Source organism: Thunnus thynnus, chromosome 5, assembly GCF_963924715.1.
Source record: "Thunnus thynnus chromosome 5, fThuThy2.1, whole genome shotgun sequence".
Taxonomy (NCBI): Eukaryota; Metazoa; Chordata; class Actinopteri; order Scombriformes; family Scombridae; genus Thunnus; species Thunnus thynnus.
Window position 1 is genome coordinate 26,778,939 of NC_089521.1, and position 20,227 is coordinate 26,799,165.

The window sequence follows — 20,227 nt, forward strand, 5'->3', positions numbered from 1 at the left end:
CATGCAAGATTAACCGTCGTTCAGTTTAGGACGTCCATTAACGATAAAACTGCTACAATGTTGCCGTTTTTAATGCTTTAATTCTCATGTTGTTATGTGGTTGCTGCGAGTGGGCGTGGCTCCAGATCTTCGCGCTCCGATTGGCCGACTCGGTGTCGCTCGCCACTGTGATCGTGAGAACGGGTCGTGTTGATTTCAGAAGTCATCATGGCGCTCACTTCCCCAGTCAAAGGTAAAGAGGTGTCTTGTGCTAACCATACCTTGCACGCCGTCATCCAGTCAGCCTTTCATCCTTAAGAGCAGCTATCGATTGAAAAAAGACGTCCTTTCCCTGAAAATATCTGTTGTTTGCTTTTAGTTAGCGTTACATAAAAGTCTACCGTCAGACAGTTAGACATATAAAAGCTAACATCAGCTAGCTTGGTTACTCCAACTGAAGCAAGTGCTTTGAAATTAGCTAATGCCGCAAACCAGACTCTGAAAGTCCTAACTCTAACCATACTCCAACCGACTAAGCTTATATTTTGTGTTTAATTACCTTGTTGTTGCTTATCTCCTCAAGACATGCAGCTGGTAGCGCGATAAGTAGCTAGTTAGCGAATGTGCTTCATGATAAGGACCAGTGTTAGCAACTTGAGCCTTAGCTAGCTTTGTAGCTGTCTTCCATATTCTGTCACCAAGGCGAATGAAGAGATGATTTAATGTTATGTGTCATCACCACTGATGAATTTCGCACCAAATCAGCATGTTATTACAAAGTGTGACTTCACAGTTGGCTATATTAATCGTAGGGACAGTGAACAATAAGACAACGATTGCTTTTGCCTTCAAAGCCTCGTTATCTGTCGAAAGTGACATTATACGCCACCATCACAAATACATTGTTTGGCAAATCAAACACTCAAATACTGTGTAGTATTGAGTCAGTTTTGTAATAATTTTCCCATTAGTAATAACCGATTTTTAGCTGCTTTATTAGTGAAAACAGGTTTTGATAAAGAATGATCTATATAGGATTTCACTAGTGCATTTTTGTTTCACTAATTTAAAATGATATATATGTGGCATTACATATTTTCTATTTGGCTTGCTTTGCATTTGATAATGTTTTTTAATTTTTTCATACAGTTATTTAAAGGAGGTAATTCTACTCACTGACTAGCCTCTCAGTAATGCAGGATACTGTGAGGTTGGGTTGTTGTTATTTAAAACATGAGGAAACATGGGAGTGATCTGCAAGGTTCCTGTGAATTATTTGACAAAAATTCTCCAGGAAATGTGAAATGTAGCATTTGACAAGGTTGAAGGCATGAGAGTGTTTGCTTTGAATGTTTATTGTGCCAAATGAATGTAGCACAAGCTTTTAATCTGTCTTCTTGTGCTCATTATGCTCCTGAATATGTTGCAGTTTAGACAACAGCAGGAACACTGTTCATATATCGGTGCTTAACTGTGATGAAAAGCTTTGTTTCAGAGCTGGTTTATGTCTGTTTTGATATATAGAGCTGAATAACAGTATTTTGTTTATTTGCTGCCTCCTCCTTGCTGCAGTGCCCCGCCACTGTTGAAAGTGTTTAAAGGAAATACTGCAGATGAAGAAGATATGAAACCCTCTGCCTGTCATTCATGTTGGTTAACTATCAGATTTTTAGGAATTAGACTAAACCGGTTTCATGTTTTCATTTGAGAGCCCTGATTTTCACCTTCGCACCTTCTTCCCTTTTTGTATTTATTCAGTTTTAAGATTTGGGAAACCAAAACAACAGTGCATGCTTTATTTTAAAGCTAATATATGATATATATTTGGTTTAGTTCAGCGTCTTCTACGCAGTGTCAGTTTCATTATAAATACAAGAGTGTTGCTTTTAAATCTAGTAACTCGAGAGCCAAAGTTACAGCCTGATGTCCTGTTGAGAGATCGGTCAGTCATGCCAAGACTTACATTGTCCAAAGAGGATCAGCACTTGCTTATATTATTTTTTTTTTTACCCAAAGTCTCTCAGAGTAATTGAATCTACATTTAACAGCCACAACCTGAATTAACCAGCATTCATCTTGTAGCCCAAACCTAGTGTCTTTTGAGTGTGTTCTGTCTTGAAGTAAAAAATCTCAGACAATGCACACAGTCTCACAACCAAAATATATTCTGCAGAGCTGCAAAAATCTTTTTTGAAAAACCTTTATGGTTCAGGTAACCACATCCTGGCTGGGTACTTAATACTTAAAGACCACAAAGGAAGAAATGAGACCCGAGCGATGTTTTTAATCTCTCTTTTCTCTGCACCTTCATTCTGCCACAACCATTTTTATATTTTACAAGAAACTTATTCACACTACACTTCAAAGTTTCGCTGTTCTGGAAACCACCTGCTCAGCTACTAATAAACACTAATACCACATGGTATGTAATAAGCCAATTGTATGGATGCACTATTTGCACAAACAATACAGAGAAATGTAAGCCTCCTGCCAGCTTATTAGAGAGGCTTGTCCCTGCCTGAACTTCCTTGTTTCGAGGAAATCCCCATCTGTAAATGTTAGAAAGATAGTTTGCTATTTGTTTATATGACTGGGCTGAATTTTTTTTAACCCTCACAGAGTAAAAAAACAAACAGATTTGAGGTGATGACATCTGGAAATTTCCTTGAGTTGTAACACACAGGCTGGAATTGTAGCTGTATATTGATAAATGTTTGTTTCCCCTTGGCAGAGCACCCATATAGCCATCTAATCGACACACTATCAGATGGCAAGATCAAGTTCTTCAATCCACAGAAATTAAACGATCCAAGATATGGTGAGTTAAGTCCCTGTGACCTAAGATCTTTTTAGATCTTTATCATGTACCACTTATTTTACTCTGATCTGCAAGTTATAGTGTTTTAAGTAGTTGGACATTGTACGGTATAAATCTGTCAGCGTGTTGCCTTGACAGTCCTGTAACAAGGACAGCAAACAGTCGATGAACAATTAAATTTAATTACACGCTGTTTACTGTGGGAAATTAAATGCCGCCTCTTCCTTTTTTTTTTTTGTTTGCTTTGTGTAGATAAGCTGCCTTTGTCCATCCGTGTCTTACTGGAGGCAGCAATACGTAAATGCGATGGCTTTTACACAAAAGAGGAACACGTCCAGAACATTATGGATTGGCAGCAGCAGCAGGATAAAGCCGAGGTGCCGTTCTCTCCAGCACGAGTCCTTTTGCAGGACTTCACGTGAGTTTCACAGCGTTTTTATGTCAACACCAGTCCTCCAATGTTATAAAACATTTCTGACAAGCAACATCAGTCAGTTTCTTCCGTGATCTGTGTCTTCGTGTTAGCAGGATCTTTCTTTGTGCTCTTTTAAAATAAACATGTCATGATTATTTCAAGACATGCAAATCAAAATCAGCTTTAGGTTTGACAAGTTCCTGAAGGAAGGTTAGAATGAATCATTTTTCCTCTTGTGTGTTGCTTTGACAGTGGTATTCCTGCCATGGTGGATCTGGCAGCCATGAGGGACGCTGTGGCCAAACATGGCGTGGACCCCGACCTGGTCAACCCTAAATGCCCCACAGACCTCATCGTAGACCACTCACTACAAATTGATTACAGCAAATGGTATGTTTGTAGTTATATTCCCCTGATATGTATTGACAACATAGCAGTAGTCACATATTTTGTCCGTCTTTAGTTCAGCAATAACACTGACCTACTTGATTCATTTTGTAATATAACCTTTTTTTTAACATCCACAGTGCCATACAGAATACTCCAAACCCCGGTGGAGGGGACGGCTCTTCCCGCCCGACACCCTCCAGGCCTCCTCAACTCAGAGGAGGCTCGCACTGCGGAGGCCAGCGGAGCTCCTGTAGTAAAGCTGCCTGCAACGACCCTCCAGCGTCCCCGGGTCGACCTCCAGCCTCTGTCCAGCAGATAGAGAATACACCTCTCCTCTGCCCTTTCCACCTGCAGCCTGTCTCTGAGTACGTTTTGAAGAAGGCAGGGCTGTTGATGTATGGAAGTGATTTAGTCCACATAGTAGTGAAACAAGTACATAAATTCTCCAACTTTATGGAATGCAGGCAGTTTTGCATTTCTGACGTTTTGTTTGCTTATTATAAGTTTGCAGTGTTGCAGATATCACTAATTATATTCTGACTAAATGATTAAATGATGCAGCTTTTTGAAATTTCAGATTTTTTTGTTTGTCAAAGATGCATTAAAATTTGATGAATCACTTTGAAACCAATGACACAAATCACTTCTTTATTTCATCCCTTTCAAAAGAGGCCACAAACATGTCAAATGACTTGACATATTTTTACTGATTGACACACAAAGTTCCTTTTCGGCATGTTTACTGTCGATTTGTTCTTTTTTCTGCAGACATGAAACAGCTCTGAAGAATCAGGAAATGGAGCTGATCAGAAACAAAGAGAGGCTTCAGTTCTTTAAGGTACAAGAGAGAGCACTTCTGTTTTTATTACATCATATCAGACAATGAAAGGGAGATAAATGTCTAATGATGTGTGGGGAAAAGGTGAAATTTCAGTCTTTAATGCAGTGTTTAATACACATAATGTATTTCACACTTTTATAGCAGTGGGAACTAGCTTTTATTATTCAATCTGCCAGATGGTGTTACAACTGAGAACCAACCAAAAAAATATTCTGTAGCTCTCAGTGAAAAGTCAAGTAACTTTGCATCTGTCTTTAAAGAACAATACAAAACTGTATTTGTACCTTTTTAATAGACCAAACAGTTATTTTGTTTCTAACTTGCTATTTTCCTGTCTGTCTATCAAACAGTGGTGTTCAAAAGCATTCAAGAATGTGAACGTGGTTCCCCCGGATGTTGGCGCAGTCCACCAGGTGAATCTGGAGTATCTGTCTAGAGTGATCCAGCTCAGCGAAGGTTACATCTACCCCGACAGCGTGGTGGGAACCGATTCACACACCACCATGATCAACGGCCTGGGCATCCTGGGCTGGGGTAAATAATTTTCAAACTTCATAGTTATTCGTACGAGGTGTGACGAGAGATGAATAGGGATAGGAAGGGAAAAAAAGCAAAAACAGAGAACAGAACTCACTCTACCAGAACTACACAAACCAGCCAGAACTGGTTATTTATGCAAGTTATGACAGTTTCCTTCACTCTGCAGCACAAACATATCTGTTATTTAAAGATTTATTCAAGATTTTTTTTTTTTTTTTCTGCCCTCTCCACCAGGTGTTGGGGGAATTGAGTCAGAAGCCGTGATGCTGGGCCAGCCAGTGTCTCTGACTCTTCCTCAGGTGGTGGGCTGTAAACTTGTGGGCTCCATCAACCCTCTGGCCACCTCCATAGACATCGTCCTCGGCATCACCAAGGTAACACTGCTCTGCTCTCCTGCATGCCTTATTAGGAACTAGTTTCTTTACATGTGAACTTGCGGGAGACAGAATATACACATCACCAGAGGAGGCCAGTTTTTAGAACAAACATTGCAAACCACAAGAATCTAATGTGAAACTAACATCTATACATGTGGTATTAAAATGTATTTACAGAAAATACTATTACTGTGTACTAATGTATGTCATATGTGATTTTCCAGCACTTGCGGCAAGCTGGGATCGCTGGAAAGTTTGTAGAGTTTTTTGGACCCGGTGTGTCCCAGCTGTCAGCTCCTGACCGAACCACCATCGCCAACATGTGCCCCGAGTACAACGCAACTGTCAGCTTCTTCCCCGTCGACCACATCGCACTTAAGCACTTTAAAAAGACAAGTGAGTCAGCGCCACTGTTAATTAAGAGTTTTTGCTTCACAGTTGCAAAATGGTACAGTGAATTATCCAGTCCATTAAGGTTTTTTTTTTGGATGTATTTCTTACTGAGCAGCTTACATTTTCACCCTGAACTCACTGGGTTTTTGCTACCATATGTTCCTCTTTTCAGAAATAGTAGTTATAATTGTTACTGTTGTCTCACAGCATTGTTTGGCATCCAAGTACTAACGTGTCATAATTTTCCTTCCAGACTTTACCCAGGAAAAACTTGAATTACTGGAGTCTTACATGAAGGCTGTAAAACTTTTCCGAAGCTATGAAGACACCTCAGAAGACCCCCAGTACTCTGAGGTAACGTGTCTTCTCTTCAGCAGTGTCTCTGTGGACTCAAAGCTGCAATCTACAATAGATTTAGATGAATATTTATTTATGATAAGTGTGTTTAAGTTATTTAGACATTTTTCCTTAATTAAGAAGGTAGAAGAGATGGTGAATCGACACTCCCGATTAGATTTTTTGAAGAATCTTGAAGATTTAACATAACCATCATATTTGTTTTTGTGCAGGTGATTGAAATCAACCTGAGCTCCATGGTGCCACAAGTGAGCGGACCGAAGAGGCCTCAGGACAGAGTGGCAGTCAGCAACATGAAAGAAGATTTCCAGTGTTGTCTCGATGAGAAGGTAACGCACAAAAAACACACCTTAAAACTTTCATATTAACGTCTACTTCTTCACTCTGCCGGTCCTCAGACTAATAAGTGTGATTTAGGTCAGCATCAGATTAATAGTGACGTTCAAGGTTATTATTAACATCTCTTTGTTATCTGATAGTTGAGTGTTATGTAATAACATGTGTTAATTAACTCCTTTTTCTCTTTGGTCTAATCTTAGGTGAGCTTCAAAGGCTTCCATATCTCTAAGGAGAAGCAGGAGACTCGGGTTCCTTTCCTGCACTGTGGTCAGGAGTACCAGCTGGCCCACGGCTCAGTGGTCATTGCTGCCGTGATCAGTTGCACCAACAACTGCAACCCGTCTGTCATGCTGACTGCAGGTAAAGGACTGAGTCACTGGGCAGAGCAGAGAACTCAATAACCCCAAATTATGATCAGACTTCCTCTAAAAATATTTCTGAATCCCATCTGTAGATAAATATTCTTGGCTGTAAGCTTAACAAGTTTGTGAATGTAGGGCAGGAATTATTCCACGGTCAAACGTCCAGTGCCATGGATGCCCTGGAGTGTGGCCGTAATGCCCCTTCTAAAATTAACTACCCACACGGCCAGTTTGGCATGCCCTCTTCTGAACTGGCCGTTGTGCCCTTAAAAGAAAGTTGTCAATTCCCTCATTTAAAACTACATGCAGTTTGTTTCCCAGTGTCTCCATCATCACGCTGGGCATCAACAGTAGCTCAAGATTTCTCCCACTACATCAAATATATGTGTAATATTAACATAAACATTAACAGCTAAGCCGCTAGCTAACATTAGCTAACAATTATGTGATAAGCACAAGCAGCTAAACACTGTATGGTTTAAGTATTAATACATGTTGTATTTCAAAGTTTACCAGGCACACACTCTCCTGCCAGGCTCTTGGAAGTGGTCAAAATGATTTTCCCCGGTGGTTTGCTTTTATGAGACTGCCTGTTTGTCTTGAACTCATTAATATCTGTGACAGTGGTATTTGGCAGCTTGACATATTCCATTTCTGCAGCAAAGACGTCAGAAGACGCTTTGAACTTGTTTTCACTCGTCATGCATTTATTTCCTCTGTTTGAGAAAAACATGTTACACAAGTCCTCATAAACTCCTGAAGATCAAACTGGACTGTAGGGCAACATAGCTGTGATGTGATGTGGCAGGACTAGATTCTAGTCCATGTATCTTGACATGTGTTTTTTTTATTGCACAAGACACCGAATGTTCAACACTTCTTCTTTATGATAGTAGATAGATCATAGAACGTAACTATGTTTGTCGCCTCGTTGCAGGTCTACTGGCCAAAAAGGCTGTGGAGGCGGGGCTTGTTGTCAAGCCTTACATTCGGACCAGCCTGGCTCCTGGAAGTGGCATGGTCACTCACTACCTCAATACCAGTGGAGTCCTGCCTTACTTTAACCAGCTAGGGTACGCTTGTGTACACAGTGACGCACAAACACACACAAATACTCCTGTAACTCCAAGGCAATGACCTGAGATGAACCTGTATTTGAAGTTCTGAATGGGTGCAAGCTACACTTACTGTTAACTGTGGGTGTAACACTGCTTGACTTTGGTATGAAAGGGCTACGCATTTCTATAATAACTATCAGATTACCAGAGTTTAATATAGATTTATTGTTATCCTACTGTAGATACTCAAAAAGTCTTTGAACTGGGGCTGTAACTTAACATTATCTTCATTACCGATTAATCTCTAGAACTTTTTTCTCGATAAATTAATTCGCTGTCTGGTCTATAAAATGTTTGAAAATAGTGAAAAATGTTGATCACTGTTTACCAAAACCCAAGGTGACATCCTCAAATGTCTTCTTTGTCTGGACCAACAGTCCACAACCCAAAGATATTTAGTTTATTATCATAGAAGACCAAATAAACCAGAAAATATTGACCAGAAATATTAATTTGAGAAGCTGGAAAAACAGAATTTTGACATTTTTTCTTTGATGAATCGATTATCAAAATCGATTCATTGACTAATCTTTACAGCTCTACTTTGAACATGAGTCTTTGAATGTAATCATCGCCTGAGCTTTTCTTAAGAATACAGTTCCATGTTTTAATAGTGGGGGTGTTTGCGGCTGCAGATGCAGAGCAGGGTGTTGTGTCATCAGCAGTGATTAAGGACTTACTTGTGATAATATTTATGTCTGAAAAAGTAAAACACAGCTGGATATGTGTTAATGATCCTGCGTCATACACAGGGATTGGATGTCACACACAGACACAAAAGAAGTTTGACTAATTAAGTTCTTTTACACCGAACAGGTTTGAGGTGATAGGTTACGGCTGTGCCACCTGTGTAGGGAACACGGCACCTTTACCAGAAGCTGTCGTAGATGCAATCAAACAGGTAAGATTTTCATAATACATTCAGCCATCTTTGTCAAATATTAAACACATTTTTGCACCTCTCACAGTGAATTTCTGATCATATACTTTTATTTAAGGGGGATCTGGTGGCCTGCGGTGTGTTGTCTGGCAACAGGCACTTCGAAGGTCGCCTATGTGACTGCGTGCGTGCCAACTACCTGGCCTCCCCTCCTCTGGTGGTGGCGTATGCTATTGCGGGCACTGTGGGAATCGACTTTGAGAAAGATCCTTTAGGTGAGGAAAACACACATCAGCGGCTCTTTAAAGCTGCTCCTCTGAAACCTGAGGTTCATCAGGGGATTTGAGGAGTTTGGCTGATGACAGTGAGCGATCATTTAGTGATTCACTGTTGTGTGCAGATGTGTGTCAGCCATGGAACAGGTGAAAAAATGAGCAACTGGATTATGAGGTTTAAACTATTTTACCTGGTAGTGATAAGGTTTTGAATTAAATACTGTGTATATAAGAAGTCAATCCTGTTTTTGTTTAATCTTCTTTATTCTTTCTTCTCTGTATAAAACTTGTGTTACGTCTCTTGTCAGCTCATTTAATTAATTTTTACATCTGAATGTGTTAAGAAGTCAAAAATCCCATTACTTAGACAACTAATTTTGAAAACTTTGCTCTTGAAAATGCGATGCAGACTGAACAGATGTTGAAAGAAAGAGGCGTGTTTCATTGTTTGATATTCTTCGTGTTAACTTTGGGCTTCCCGTTTGCTTGAGCAGGTGTGACATCAGAAGGGAAGGAGCTCTACCTTCGTGATATCTGGCCGTCCAGGGAAGAGGTCCAACAGACTGAAGAGGAGACAGTCATCTCCTCCGTCTTTAAGGATCTCAGGGGAAGGATGGAGGTGAGGAGATGATCTTCACTAACTTTCTTCTCCTTTCTTACCCTTTCTTTTATTTTTTCATGTCTGCCATCTGTTTCACTCAAGTCAAGTGATTATAAATGGTTCTTCCTCCCACTGTGCTCTCTTCCAGAAAGGGAACTCATTTTGGAACAACATTGACTATCCAGATTCTGTAGTTTTCCCCTGGGATCACAAGTCCACATACATCCGCTCACCATCTTTCTTCAGCAAATTAGTAAGTCCTCATGCATATGGACAAAGACAGATCTCCTGATTTAACTGCTGTTGTCAGTGAAACAATAAAGACATCAGCAGTTTATATTATAAACGCCTCCTCTGCCTCTGCTTTTCTTCTTTCTCAGAGTAAAGATGTTCCACCTCCTCAGTCGATAGAGAACGCTCATGCCTTACTGTTCCTCGGAGACAAAGTGACAACAGATCACATCTCACCGGCAGGGAGCATTGCCAGGGTCAGCGCCGCTGCCAAATACCTGCTGAGCAAACGGTCAGTTTCCTACTCAGACGCCAGGAAGACCAGTTTTCACTAACTTCATTAGTGCTCATTGTACTTCGTTTGGAGTTCCTATTTACAGATGTGGAAGATGTTGAAATTTGGGGTTTTCCACCACTGTGGAATGCTAGTCACAAGTTTGTTTCACTCCTTTAATGAGTAGATCACCGCAGATGTTTGAATAATCTCCTGACATGGGTTTTGTTTATATGTGCTGAGCACATCTTGCTCAATACTTTTAGCTGGAAGTCTTCTCATTACTTGGCAACAGCCTCTCCTAAAGTACTGATGTAACATTTGTTGTGAGGTTTGAGAAGATAAAGCCAATACAAATTGGGTCTAAAATATGAATAAGCAGTTGTTCATTTTGTTCATGAGAAGTATATATAAATTATTAATTGAGGACCTTTTCTCTGTAACAAAAACAAAATAACTAAATTGAATCAACCTTTTGTAAACCAAAATTATGACAATGCACAATTCAACAATCAACAAATAAGCAATGAAGAGACACTAAATTGTCATAGAAGGTAAACAGAACCAATTGTCTTAGCTAATCTTGCAATAGATGAGAACATCCGTAACCATGGTGAAGGTGACACACACCAAAGATAAAACTGCAGTATCCTTATGAACAAAAAAGAATACATATTCATCACAGCTTTGTGGTGTTACTGGACACTGTGCTGTTGTTTATCACTGAACAAATTCAAATGTATTTACATTTTACTTTGAATATTTTCCCACAGCCTGACGCCAAGGGAGTTTAACTCGTACGGCGCTCGCAGGGGGAACGACGCAGTCATGACCAGAGGCACGTTCGCCAGCATCAAGCTCCAAAATAGATTCATCGGCAAAACAGGCCCTAAGACTTTGCACATTCCTTCAGGCCAGACAGTAAGTGGAAACTTCATCAGACCACTAACCTGGAAGTGCATCAGTCAGAGACACCATTGGCATAGATTCTGTGTTGTTTTCTGAGTTTTTTTTACGTAACAGCCAATACAAACAGAAATCCTGAACAAGCTGGCTGTTAGAGTGGTTAGACTTGGGACCTTTGAGCTGAAGCGTCCGTGTCTGTCTAGCAATAGTCAGTTGCTACAGGTTTGAACCAGACTAGCTGGTTTGTTATTGTTACCATGTCAAACCTGCTGCAAATTACATGTCCTCTTCCTGTCTGTCTGATCAGCTGGATGTCTTTGAGGCAGCTGAACGCTATCAGAGAGACGGCATTCCCCTCATCATCCTGGCAGGCAAAGACTACGGCTCTGGAAACTCCAGAGACTGGGTAGCCAAAGGACCATACCTGCTGGTAAACTACAGTACACACTAACCAGTCAACAACTGTCATTTTCCTTGACTAGCATAGTACATTAGATTAGTTTAGCCATAAACTTTCTGCTCATCAGATTTCCTTTGTCCTCAAAATAATTGTCTTTCCATGCACCTCGACGGTCGACAGGGGGTACGTGCAGTCATCGCTGAGAGCTTTGAGAAGCTGCACAAGACCCAGCTGGTGGGCATGGGCATCATGCCGCTTCAGTTCCTGCCCGGCCAGACCGCTGACTCGCTGGAGCTCAACGGGAAGGAGAGGTTCACCATCACCACGCCCAGCAGCCTGAGTCCGAGGCAGCAGCTCACTGTCAAGGTAGGCAGTAATCAATGAACAGCTGTGATGACTGTTACACACAGCTCGGATGTGTTCAAACTGGCTGAAACCTGTCTTGTTGTTTTATTAGAAAACCTTGGAAAGCAACCCCCCCCCCCCCCCCCAATTTAAATAATTTAAAGTCCTCAACAATCCTTAATATCCAATATTTAGCTAAATTAAAGCTGCATTGTTAGACTTTTGGCCACTAGGGGGCAGAAAAAACACTGCCTTTTAGATATTATTTCACTTAGAAAGCCATTGTGGGTAACATGTGTGCAGCAACAGTTGCTTACTTACTACATACTGACCAGACACAGAGCAACATTATCATCCCATTAGAATATAAATCGACTATTCACCTTTTAGCCCAGTTATAGTTTCTATCAACTCCTGAGAAAAGTATCTGATTCTTTAGTCTCTAGATGTTCCAGTTTCTTTACCAGCTAATCATTAACTTCAACTGTCTGCTGATTGGTACTGAACAGGTAGTGCACAGTTGGTTTATCAGAGCTTTATTGCGGAAATCATCTGCATGCTACTGGAAACAGGAGCGACTGGAACACTTAAACTGAATTACACGTTAAATGTGCTGTGAAACCAAAACAGTGCCCTAAAAGAGGCTATAAAGCTTTGGCAGAACAGGTGATTTGGGTGATAATTCTTTGTAGTTTTGGAGAACAGTGTCATAAGGGATTTGTTTCTGTGTTCTCTTTCAGACCAGCCAAGGAAAGTCCTTCTCCGTCACTGCACTGTTTGACACCGAGATGGACGTTATCTTTTTCCAGCACGGAGGGCTCCTTAGATATGTCGCTCGGACTTTGCTCTGAAACAGCCAGCAGCTGGGTCCCAAACCTACTGAATGTGCATTAGGTTCATGAAGGGCAGCCCTCGTCATTTCACCAGTTTGTGTTCAACATTGACGAAAAGCGGCTCATTTGAAGCGACAGAAAGGCTGGTGCTCTGTCAGTTTGAGCTGGATTTGATGGAGTCATGAGACAGTTTGAAGCAGTTTGGTTGCTTTTCCATCAATACACTCAGCTGTTCCTGCGTTTCCAACAGCAACGTTTGTTCTCACAAGAGACTCAAAACAAGCCCGGGGTGTCCGAGAAGACATTAATACATCAGTTTTTGTCTTTTATTGCTGGAAACAAGAACTGCGGAGTAGTGAGGGGACATTTGTTTCATCATTCAAAAGTAGGTGAGCCAGAAGACATGAACCCTCTCTGCTTTTGTCATCGTTTAACTCAAAAACAGTCCTGCCTAGAGAGGCTAAGATGGTGCTACGGTACTTTAGCATAGCATATTGTATTTTCAGGGTGCGACTGTATAGCCTTTTTTCCCAACATTCAAGTCAAGTAAAATATGAATTTAAAAAAATTCAGAATTGAAATTGATGTCAGGTACCCATATTTGTTACTGAGGTAAAAAAAATTGTTAATTCTGTTAATATTTCTTTAATTAAACATTTTAATCAAGTTCCCTTTATGCAGAAAGTACAGTTGCCTCCTAACGTGTACACAATCATTTGGAATCAGGTGAAATTCCTCTTTCTGACGTTACTTGTATCACTAAGCTTCCTGCATGAACATGGCTCCTACTAAAACTGACAGTCGTCAACATCACCTTAACAGTAAATTATAAAAAGCTTTTCAACATAAAAAAATGAATTAACACCCATGCACAAAAGCAGCAGATGCTTCTAAAGGTTTGATTTGAAATAATAACTATTTGAAATATAATTACTATTTGTATCCAAAGTATAACAAAATATTATCAAAGTGCAAAATATACATTTAAAACGTTTTCTTTGTCAACTTAAGTGGTGCTGAAGTAAAAATGTAGTTATTATAATGTTGCTGGCTATAGTTACACTTGTGATTTTGATCTTTTTCCACAACACACAGCCAGCAGTGTTCAGCATCATTCAGCGTGCAAGCCCATGTAACTTATTACAATTACAGGATAATTGTAATTATTGTTTTGAATTGAGCAAGAGTGTGCTTTACTGCTAATTTGTAACAGGAAGAATGTGTTACTTTTCTCAAATGTTACATCATCTTGCTTTTAAAGAAAAGTTTGTCATTTTGGGAAAGTAGCTTATCTACTTTCTGGTTGAGGGTTAGAAGAGAAGATTAACTGTCCGGGTTCACAGTTTTTCAAATCTGTCTTAAAACAATATTCAGGTGACCAAATGAACATTGAAATAGGGTTTTCTTTCTGTAATCATTCCTCCTGTTCATACTGACCATTAGAAGATCACTTCATAATGCACTTACAATGTAAGTGATGCAAAAATGTATTTAAAAGTTTAACTGAAACTAATATGAAGTGCAAAAGTTCCTCTTTCTGTGGTGGGAGTATACTTCCACCGCAGCTTAATGGGGAAACACAAAGACTAAAAAGACTGTAAATGTGGCAGATATCCACTTGATATGACTAACTCAGACTGCTGAAGCCTAAATAAGCTACAGAGAAACTTTTAACTGCATTTTGCACAAAATGACTGTGTGGGCACACTTTGGATTTTGGCCCCCATCACTTACACTGAAATCACATTTGAAGGGGATCTTTTAGTAGCCAGTATGAACAGGAGGAATGATTACAGCGAGGAAAACCTCTTTCAGTGTTTATATGGACACCTGACTGTTGTTTTAAGAAAGACTTGAAAAACTTTAAACCTGTTCTTTAATATCAAGCTACAGCCAGCTGACAGTTAGTTTAGCTTAGCTTAGCATAAAGACTGGAAACGGGGGGAAACTGCTAGCCTGGCTCTTTCCAGATAGTCCACCTACTAACGGCCGACAAATTAACGCGCTCTATCTTGTTGCCCGGCAACCAGCAGAGAAATGTCCCGGTCAAGAAAAAGTTCGGCACATAACCCCGTAAAACCGCAACTGTTACACTTCGGTTTTTGTACGAATTAAACGAGATATAACGTGTTAATTAGTGAGCTTTATAGCTGCTTGTAGATGAATTTTGTTACCTTTGACTGAGCCTGGCTAGCTGTCTCTCCCCGTTTCCAGTTTCTGTGCTAAGGTAAGTTAAGCTAACCAGCTGCTAAATAAGTGTATTTCCCAATTATTGATGTTTTTCTTTGACAACTGAACACCTGGTCCTGTCTGCTCATGTGATGTGGTGAAAAAAAGCTGTATTGGAGTGACAAGTGTAATCATGGTGCTTCATCTCTTTGGTGCTTCTCATGCCAGTGTGCATCCACACAGCGCCTAGGACGGCGAGGTCATGACCCGCCCTACTCTGCCTGTGATTGGCTTACCGTGATATTTTAACCCTGACTCTAACCAATCTCTCTCATGATGCTTAAACCTAACTAATGAAGGCAATGAGTACTAGCCAATCAGAGGCAGAGTAGGGCGGGTCATGACTTCGCCATCCTAGGAAAGAAAATTGGTGACCTTACATGGGATCAGTACATTTCACTTCTAGCTTATTAAATATTGCAAAAAAACCTCCTTGCATGAGCATCCACCTTAGTGAGAAATGACTGATATTCAATTCTTTTATCATAACGAGCTAGATTGCAGTTTGAACTGACTTAATTGTAAGTGAATGGACACTGGCCCTGCCTATAATACAGGTATTATTAAATGTCTCATTCATCATAAAGCATATATATTGAGGTACTGGCCTTGTCAGCAGAAACCAGTCTGAAAACATTCTTCTTTTTGTGTCAGCTCTGTATGATTTAATTTATGTGCATGTTCTAGCCATTTTCACTCAGTAAAGAGTATTTTGGTGGATAATAGCACCTTCTGAAATCATCCATCCAGTGCAACATGTCACATTATCTAGAATATGGATTGGAGCCTTTATGCATAAATATATATATATTTTAGAGAGCATGATATGTGCTGGCTGTGTTTATGAGAAGTGGTTGTTATTTATTGATACCTACATTATTCTGTAATATGTTGAAACCATTAACTGCCTGAACTGTTGCAAAAACCTTTGTAGTTTTTTTTTTTTTGTCATGTTAAGAGTGAGCAAAGACTGTGTTTTGTTTTGTCCGACTGCCAAAGTGAAGCTGAAACAAGTAGCCAAGCAGTCATGGGATGATGTCATGTGTTGTTTGGGTGCCTCATGTGCAAAGAGGCTCTCATAGTTTCTACACGGCTTCATACTACAGTTTCTTAGTCCCTCGGCCAGGCCAGTCCATCCCCACAGTTTGCCTTCTTAGTTTGAGCCGGTCTTGTTAAGTTTAGCTGGTTGGAGCAACATTGTGGCGTTGAAGTGTAGTGTCATCATGTGTAGCGGTTCACTGGTTCACCGCTGCTTCTGTTTTCTCAGCTGTGTGCAAACCAGGTGCATCGCTGCACACATGAAAAGGTGTCTGGATGTCTGTAACTCTGAATCATATTGTAAATAGTTTTTAATAAATGGTAAAGCAAAGCTGGTACTGAAGCTGTCTGTGAGGAGTTAAGAGTGTTCTGGTGAATGAATAAGAAAAGTTCATTTGAGGACGTTTACAGTTGAATATAGTTAACGACCTGAATAACATTAATGTGTCTTGTGAGGTTACAATCATGCATCAAATTAAATGAGATGTCTGTTACCCTCGTAATAAAGCCCATACCAGCACTTCAACACGAAAGTGAAAGTTTTTCATTCCTCTAGGGGGAGAGAAGTGAAGCAATTCAATTTTGTTGTTCTTTCCTGACCAACAGCGGATTTTTGAGGCAGACACTGATATTTTTAATTTTGTTTTTTCTTTTTAAGGATCCCTTAAATTTGGCTGTTAAGGAATTGTGACCCATAAATGATGGTTTTCTGTTTTACAGCTGAAAAATAAATGTCAGTGGTCTTTGGTGGAAAAACTATGCCCAGTTTCTAAATTACTTTGGACATGTCATTGGCATTTCTGTACTGCAATTTCTCTTTTCAGCTTATAGGCGGAAGTGCTGTATATTCTGATACTGATAAATCTGATAAGCTAATATCAGCAGATATAATTGGACTATAATTTTACATGTTGAGGTCTTAATGAGTTTTATCTATGACCTTGTGGACCAGTTTCACAGTACTGTAAAAAACAGTACCAGCTGTGTAGTCCTGCGAGTCCAGGGAACCCCAGCAAAAAGGGGAATCACTTATTTTCATTATAATTCCATCCATAAGTAACACAATGACAAAATGTATGACTATGTGGGTCATGGGTTTCATACACTTTCCGTAACAACACATCTAAAAGCAAAACTCTTAACAGATGGGGCACCTTGGTCTAATTTGTGTCAGTTCAGGGGTCCTTGATGTGAAAAAGTTTAAGAACCACTGATCTAGTGTATATACACAGAACCGTGTGTTTCAATTAGGACTGAAGATATCAATGTTACCTGGTTTTGGAATGAACATGATATACATCAGCAATATTTACAGTTTCCAGAAATAAAGAGACTTGAGTCTGATGTTCTTACTGAAATTTCCAAGTGTAAACAGTGCAACTTTAATTGATTTATTTTTAAAAGAAATTTTCTATGACACAGTGCACGTTGCTGACATTGCTCTGCACGTTGACAAGTGATGACAAACGGTATGAAGCTGAACCATCCACAGTTTTCATTCAGCACTGTCTGACAGCATTCCTTTCCTTTTAGATGAAAACTAGCATTTGTCTATTTGTCAAAAGAAAAAAAAAAAAAAAAGCTTGTGCAAAGAAATGTCCGCAAGTGATGCCATAATGACAAATGATACGGTGTAGCGTAATCGCTGCACGGTGTGCAAATGTGAAATTAAAGCTGTAATCAAAAGATGGCAGCTCGGCCACGGGTTTGTTACTGTTTGATCGTCAAACTGCAGACTGAGGCATCAGGGAAGCATTTCGGTTCACTATGACATCAGCATGTTTAGTATTTGACATTAATCTCGTCTTTATGAGTCAACATCATCGCTCCTGTCCTGGTGCTTTCTGGACTCCGTTTTAAAAAGGACCATTCCAGTGTTTTAGCATGTTGTTGCCCATTTACTAGAAATCACACACAGTATCATGTAGTGCTGAAATGATTAGTCAGTCAACAGAAAATCTATCACCAACTATTTTGACAACCGATTAATTGTTTAAGTTATTTATTAAACAAAAATGCGAAACATTCTGTTTCCAGCTTCTCAAATGTGAGGATTTGCTGCTTTTCAATGTTTTATATGATTTTAAATTGAATATCTTTTGGACTGCTAGTTGGACAAAACCCACAATCTGATGTCACTGTGGGAAATCACGACTGGCAATCATTATTTTCTGACATTTTATACATGATTAATCGTCAGTTACAGCCCAAATATTACTGTCAACCACATTTCAAAGCAGGACTCAGAATCCCAACTTCCAGACAGCCACTGGTTTCCAGTTATTTCACTACAGTACACCACACTGCTTGTAGAGACCTGCAGTTTGCTTGAGACGGCAAATTTAAGTAGTAAACATGTCAGGATTTACTGTATTTTGCTCAGGGTTAGTCACTGTTGCTTGGTAATGGCTTAAAAAGCCCTTACTTGACTGATTTGAGAAGTCTGAGCTGCATTACCACACAAATAGTCTCGTATGACATTAACGGTGATGGGTGCACATCTCAAGCAAGTTTCAAGTCTCTGGAAGTTGAGGCTGCCTGCAAGATAAACACATTCAAAAAGCTTTGGAAAGAACGCAACAACAAAAAAAAAAGAAAAAAAAGAATTTGTAGTAAAAGGCAAAATGATGTGAAAACACCTGTATGGTTCTTAAACTCAAGCCTAACACTCTCGTCATTATGGCTGCTGTGGAAGTAACTGTTAACAAGCCTCAACTGTGTACAACTTTCTCCCAAACTGGATTATATTTGCTGCCCGAAGATAAAACACTACTCGGATTCAAAAGGCACAGACATGTGTAGTTACAAGAGTTAAGTTTGCACAATGATTGAAATCATACCTAAAACATTAAACCCACAAGCTTGACCTACAATGCAACCCTTGACCACAGCTGTAGACTGCTAATCTAATGCCTCTCTTAACCCTGCAACCCCCCCAACCCCTCAGCATCAATAGTACTTTAAATCTGAAAGAAAAAAAAAAACAAAAAACAACAAAACATGGCTGGTACTTAAGTACTTAATCCACCTGGTGGAAGTGCTCGTAATTCTTACTTTAACTGTTTTATCCCTTTGAGTCATTAAAAAGAAGAAACAGAGTGAGAGTGTTGGCCACTTTCTTCATCTGGGTCCCCAGAAATATATGATGAGAGAGCAGCCGCACTGTAAACAATTAACCACTGCTGATGTGAAGGAGCTCCTGATCACATGTCGGAGAAAATCCTGAGAACAACGGACTCGTTTCCTTTCCCTTCTCTAGTGGAAATTAATGGAAATCATTCATCTACACTTTACGCTTTTTCGTGTGTCCATATCTTTGTATATGCAAACTCTTTTCATCTATTAAGAAAATATTTGTGGAAGGTTAAATGAAAATATACAATTATTAATACAATAGAATACAGAGCTATATGTTAAAGGTGATTAAAAAAACAGGTTGATTGTATCTCCCTTTACAATGCACGCATTTTTCCTTGGTTTAAAGGCAAGAGGTAAAGTGTATAAGAAAAAGGCAGCCTGTTTTGTCGTCCAGAAGGCTGGTGCTCGAGGATTAGGCGATTGCTTTTGCTTCTGGTAAGAAAGCCTCCCAGTACTTTATCAGCTGGAGAAGGAAGAGACGACATTGTCAGGTTCATTATTTAACAAGAGCTGGTCAACATTTAGGATTTACAACTGATGCCTTGTCTAAGAATTCAAAAGGCATCTTTCCTAGTTCTGGATTCATTAGTCAGTAGAAACTTGAATTAACTATTTTGCTGATTCATTATTTACACTCATAAGCCTCAAGATTTTCATGAAATTAGATCCAGTTTTTGATACTTTTTATGGTCGGCATTTTGTCTTCAATAACCATTTAATGTATTTTCATTCTGTAATAAACTCTCTACATAGCAGTTGTCATTGTTAGTGGCAGAGTCCACCATTCATTCACAAGAGATTCACAGGAAACGATGCGTGTATATAATCCAGTGTTACTGTTTTAAAAATGTCTCTAACTGAAAACAGCCTCTCAGTTAACTGTTCACATGAGAGCTATATTAAGTTACTACCAATCTAATTCTGACCAAGTAGCTGATCAAAGAGGGTTTGCTGTCCCCAGAATTCTGGGAACCATTTTAAAACTGCACGAGCTGTTACCGCCAGTAACCCTGGGCGTTGTTTCTTTTCCTAAAATATTCCCCTTAAAAAACTGTTCACAGGAATATTGCAGGTCATTATGCGTCTGAATGTAATTTCATTCTTTTCATTGTCATAATTCAAAGTTTTACCTTATTCTACTATTGCAA

General features: G+C 39.6%; 2 protein-coding genes across 2 annotated transcripts in view; one reads left to right on the top strand and one right to left on the bottom strand.

Annotated features, from left to right (window-relative positions):
- Positions 1-17,552, top strand: ireb2 (iron-responsive element binding protein 2). The gene is made up of 22 exons (XM_067590420.1): positions 1-232; positions 2,711-2,797; positions 3,050-3,215; positions 3,465-3,602; positions 3,740-3,967; positions 4,371-4,440; positions 4,794-4,977; positions 5,218-5,357; positions 5,585-5,756; positions 6,007-6,107; positions 6,323-6,439; positions 6,650-6,809; positions 7,749-7,884; positions 8,746-8,830; positions 8,928-9,084; positions 9,579-9,703; positions 9,834-9,938; positions 10,066-10,208; positions 10,964-11,111; positions 11,404-11,526; positions 11,677-11,862; positions 12,582-17,552. The coding sequence occupies exons 1-22, from the start codon at positions 208-210 to the stop codon at positions 12,690-12,692; spliced, it is 2,907 nt and encodes a 968-aa protein (XP_067446521.1). The 5' UTR covers positions 1-207; the 3' UTR covers positions 12,693-17,552.
- Positions 17,288-20,227, bottom strand: part of snx1a (sorting nexin 1a) — a 12,959-nt gene continuing 10,019 nt past the window's right edge. Inside the window, exon 16 of the mRNA XM_067590421.1 lies at positions 17,288-19,542. Coding sequence (XP_067446522.1) covers positions 19,492-19,542 — 51 coding nt within the window. The 3' untranslated portion in view covers positions 17,288-19,491. The remainder of the gene's footprint in view (positions 19,543-20,227) is intronic.

Coding starts and splice junctions, on each gene's coding strand:
- ireb2 (XM_067590420.1), top strand. CDS start 208: ATGGCGCTCACTTCCCCAGTCAAAG. Junction 4,978..5,217: donor CCTGGGCATCCTGGGCTGGG/GTAAATAATTTT, acceptor CCTCTCCACCAG/GTGTTGGGGGAATTGAGTCA. Junction 9,939..10,065: donor CATCTTTCTTCAGCAAATTA/GTAAGTCCTCAT, acceptor CTTCTTTCTCAG/AGTAAAGATGTTCCACCTCC.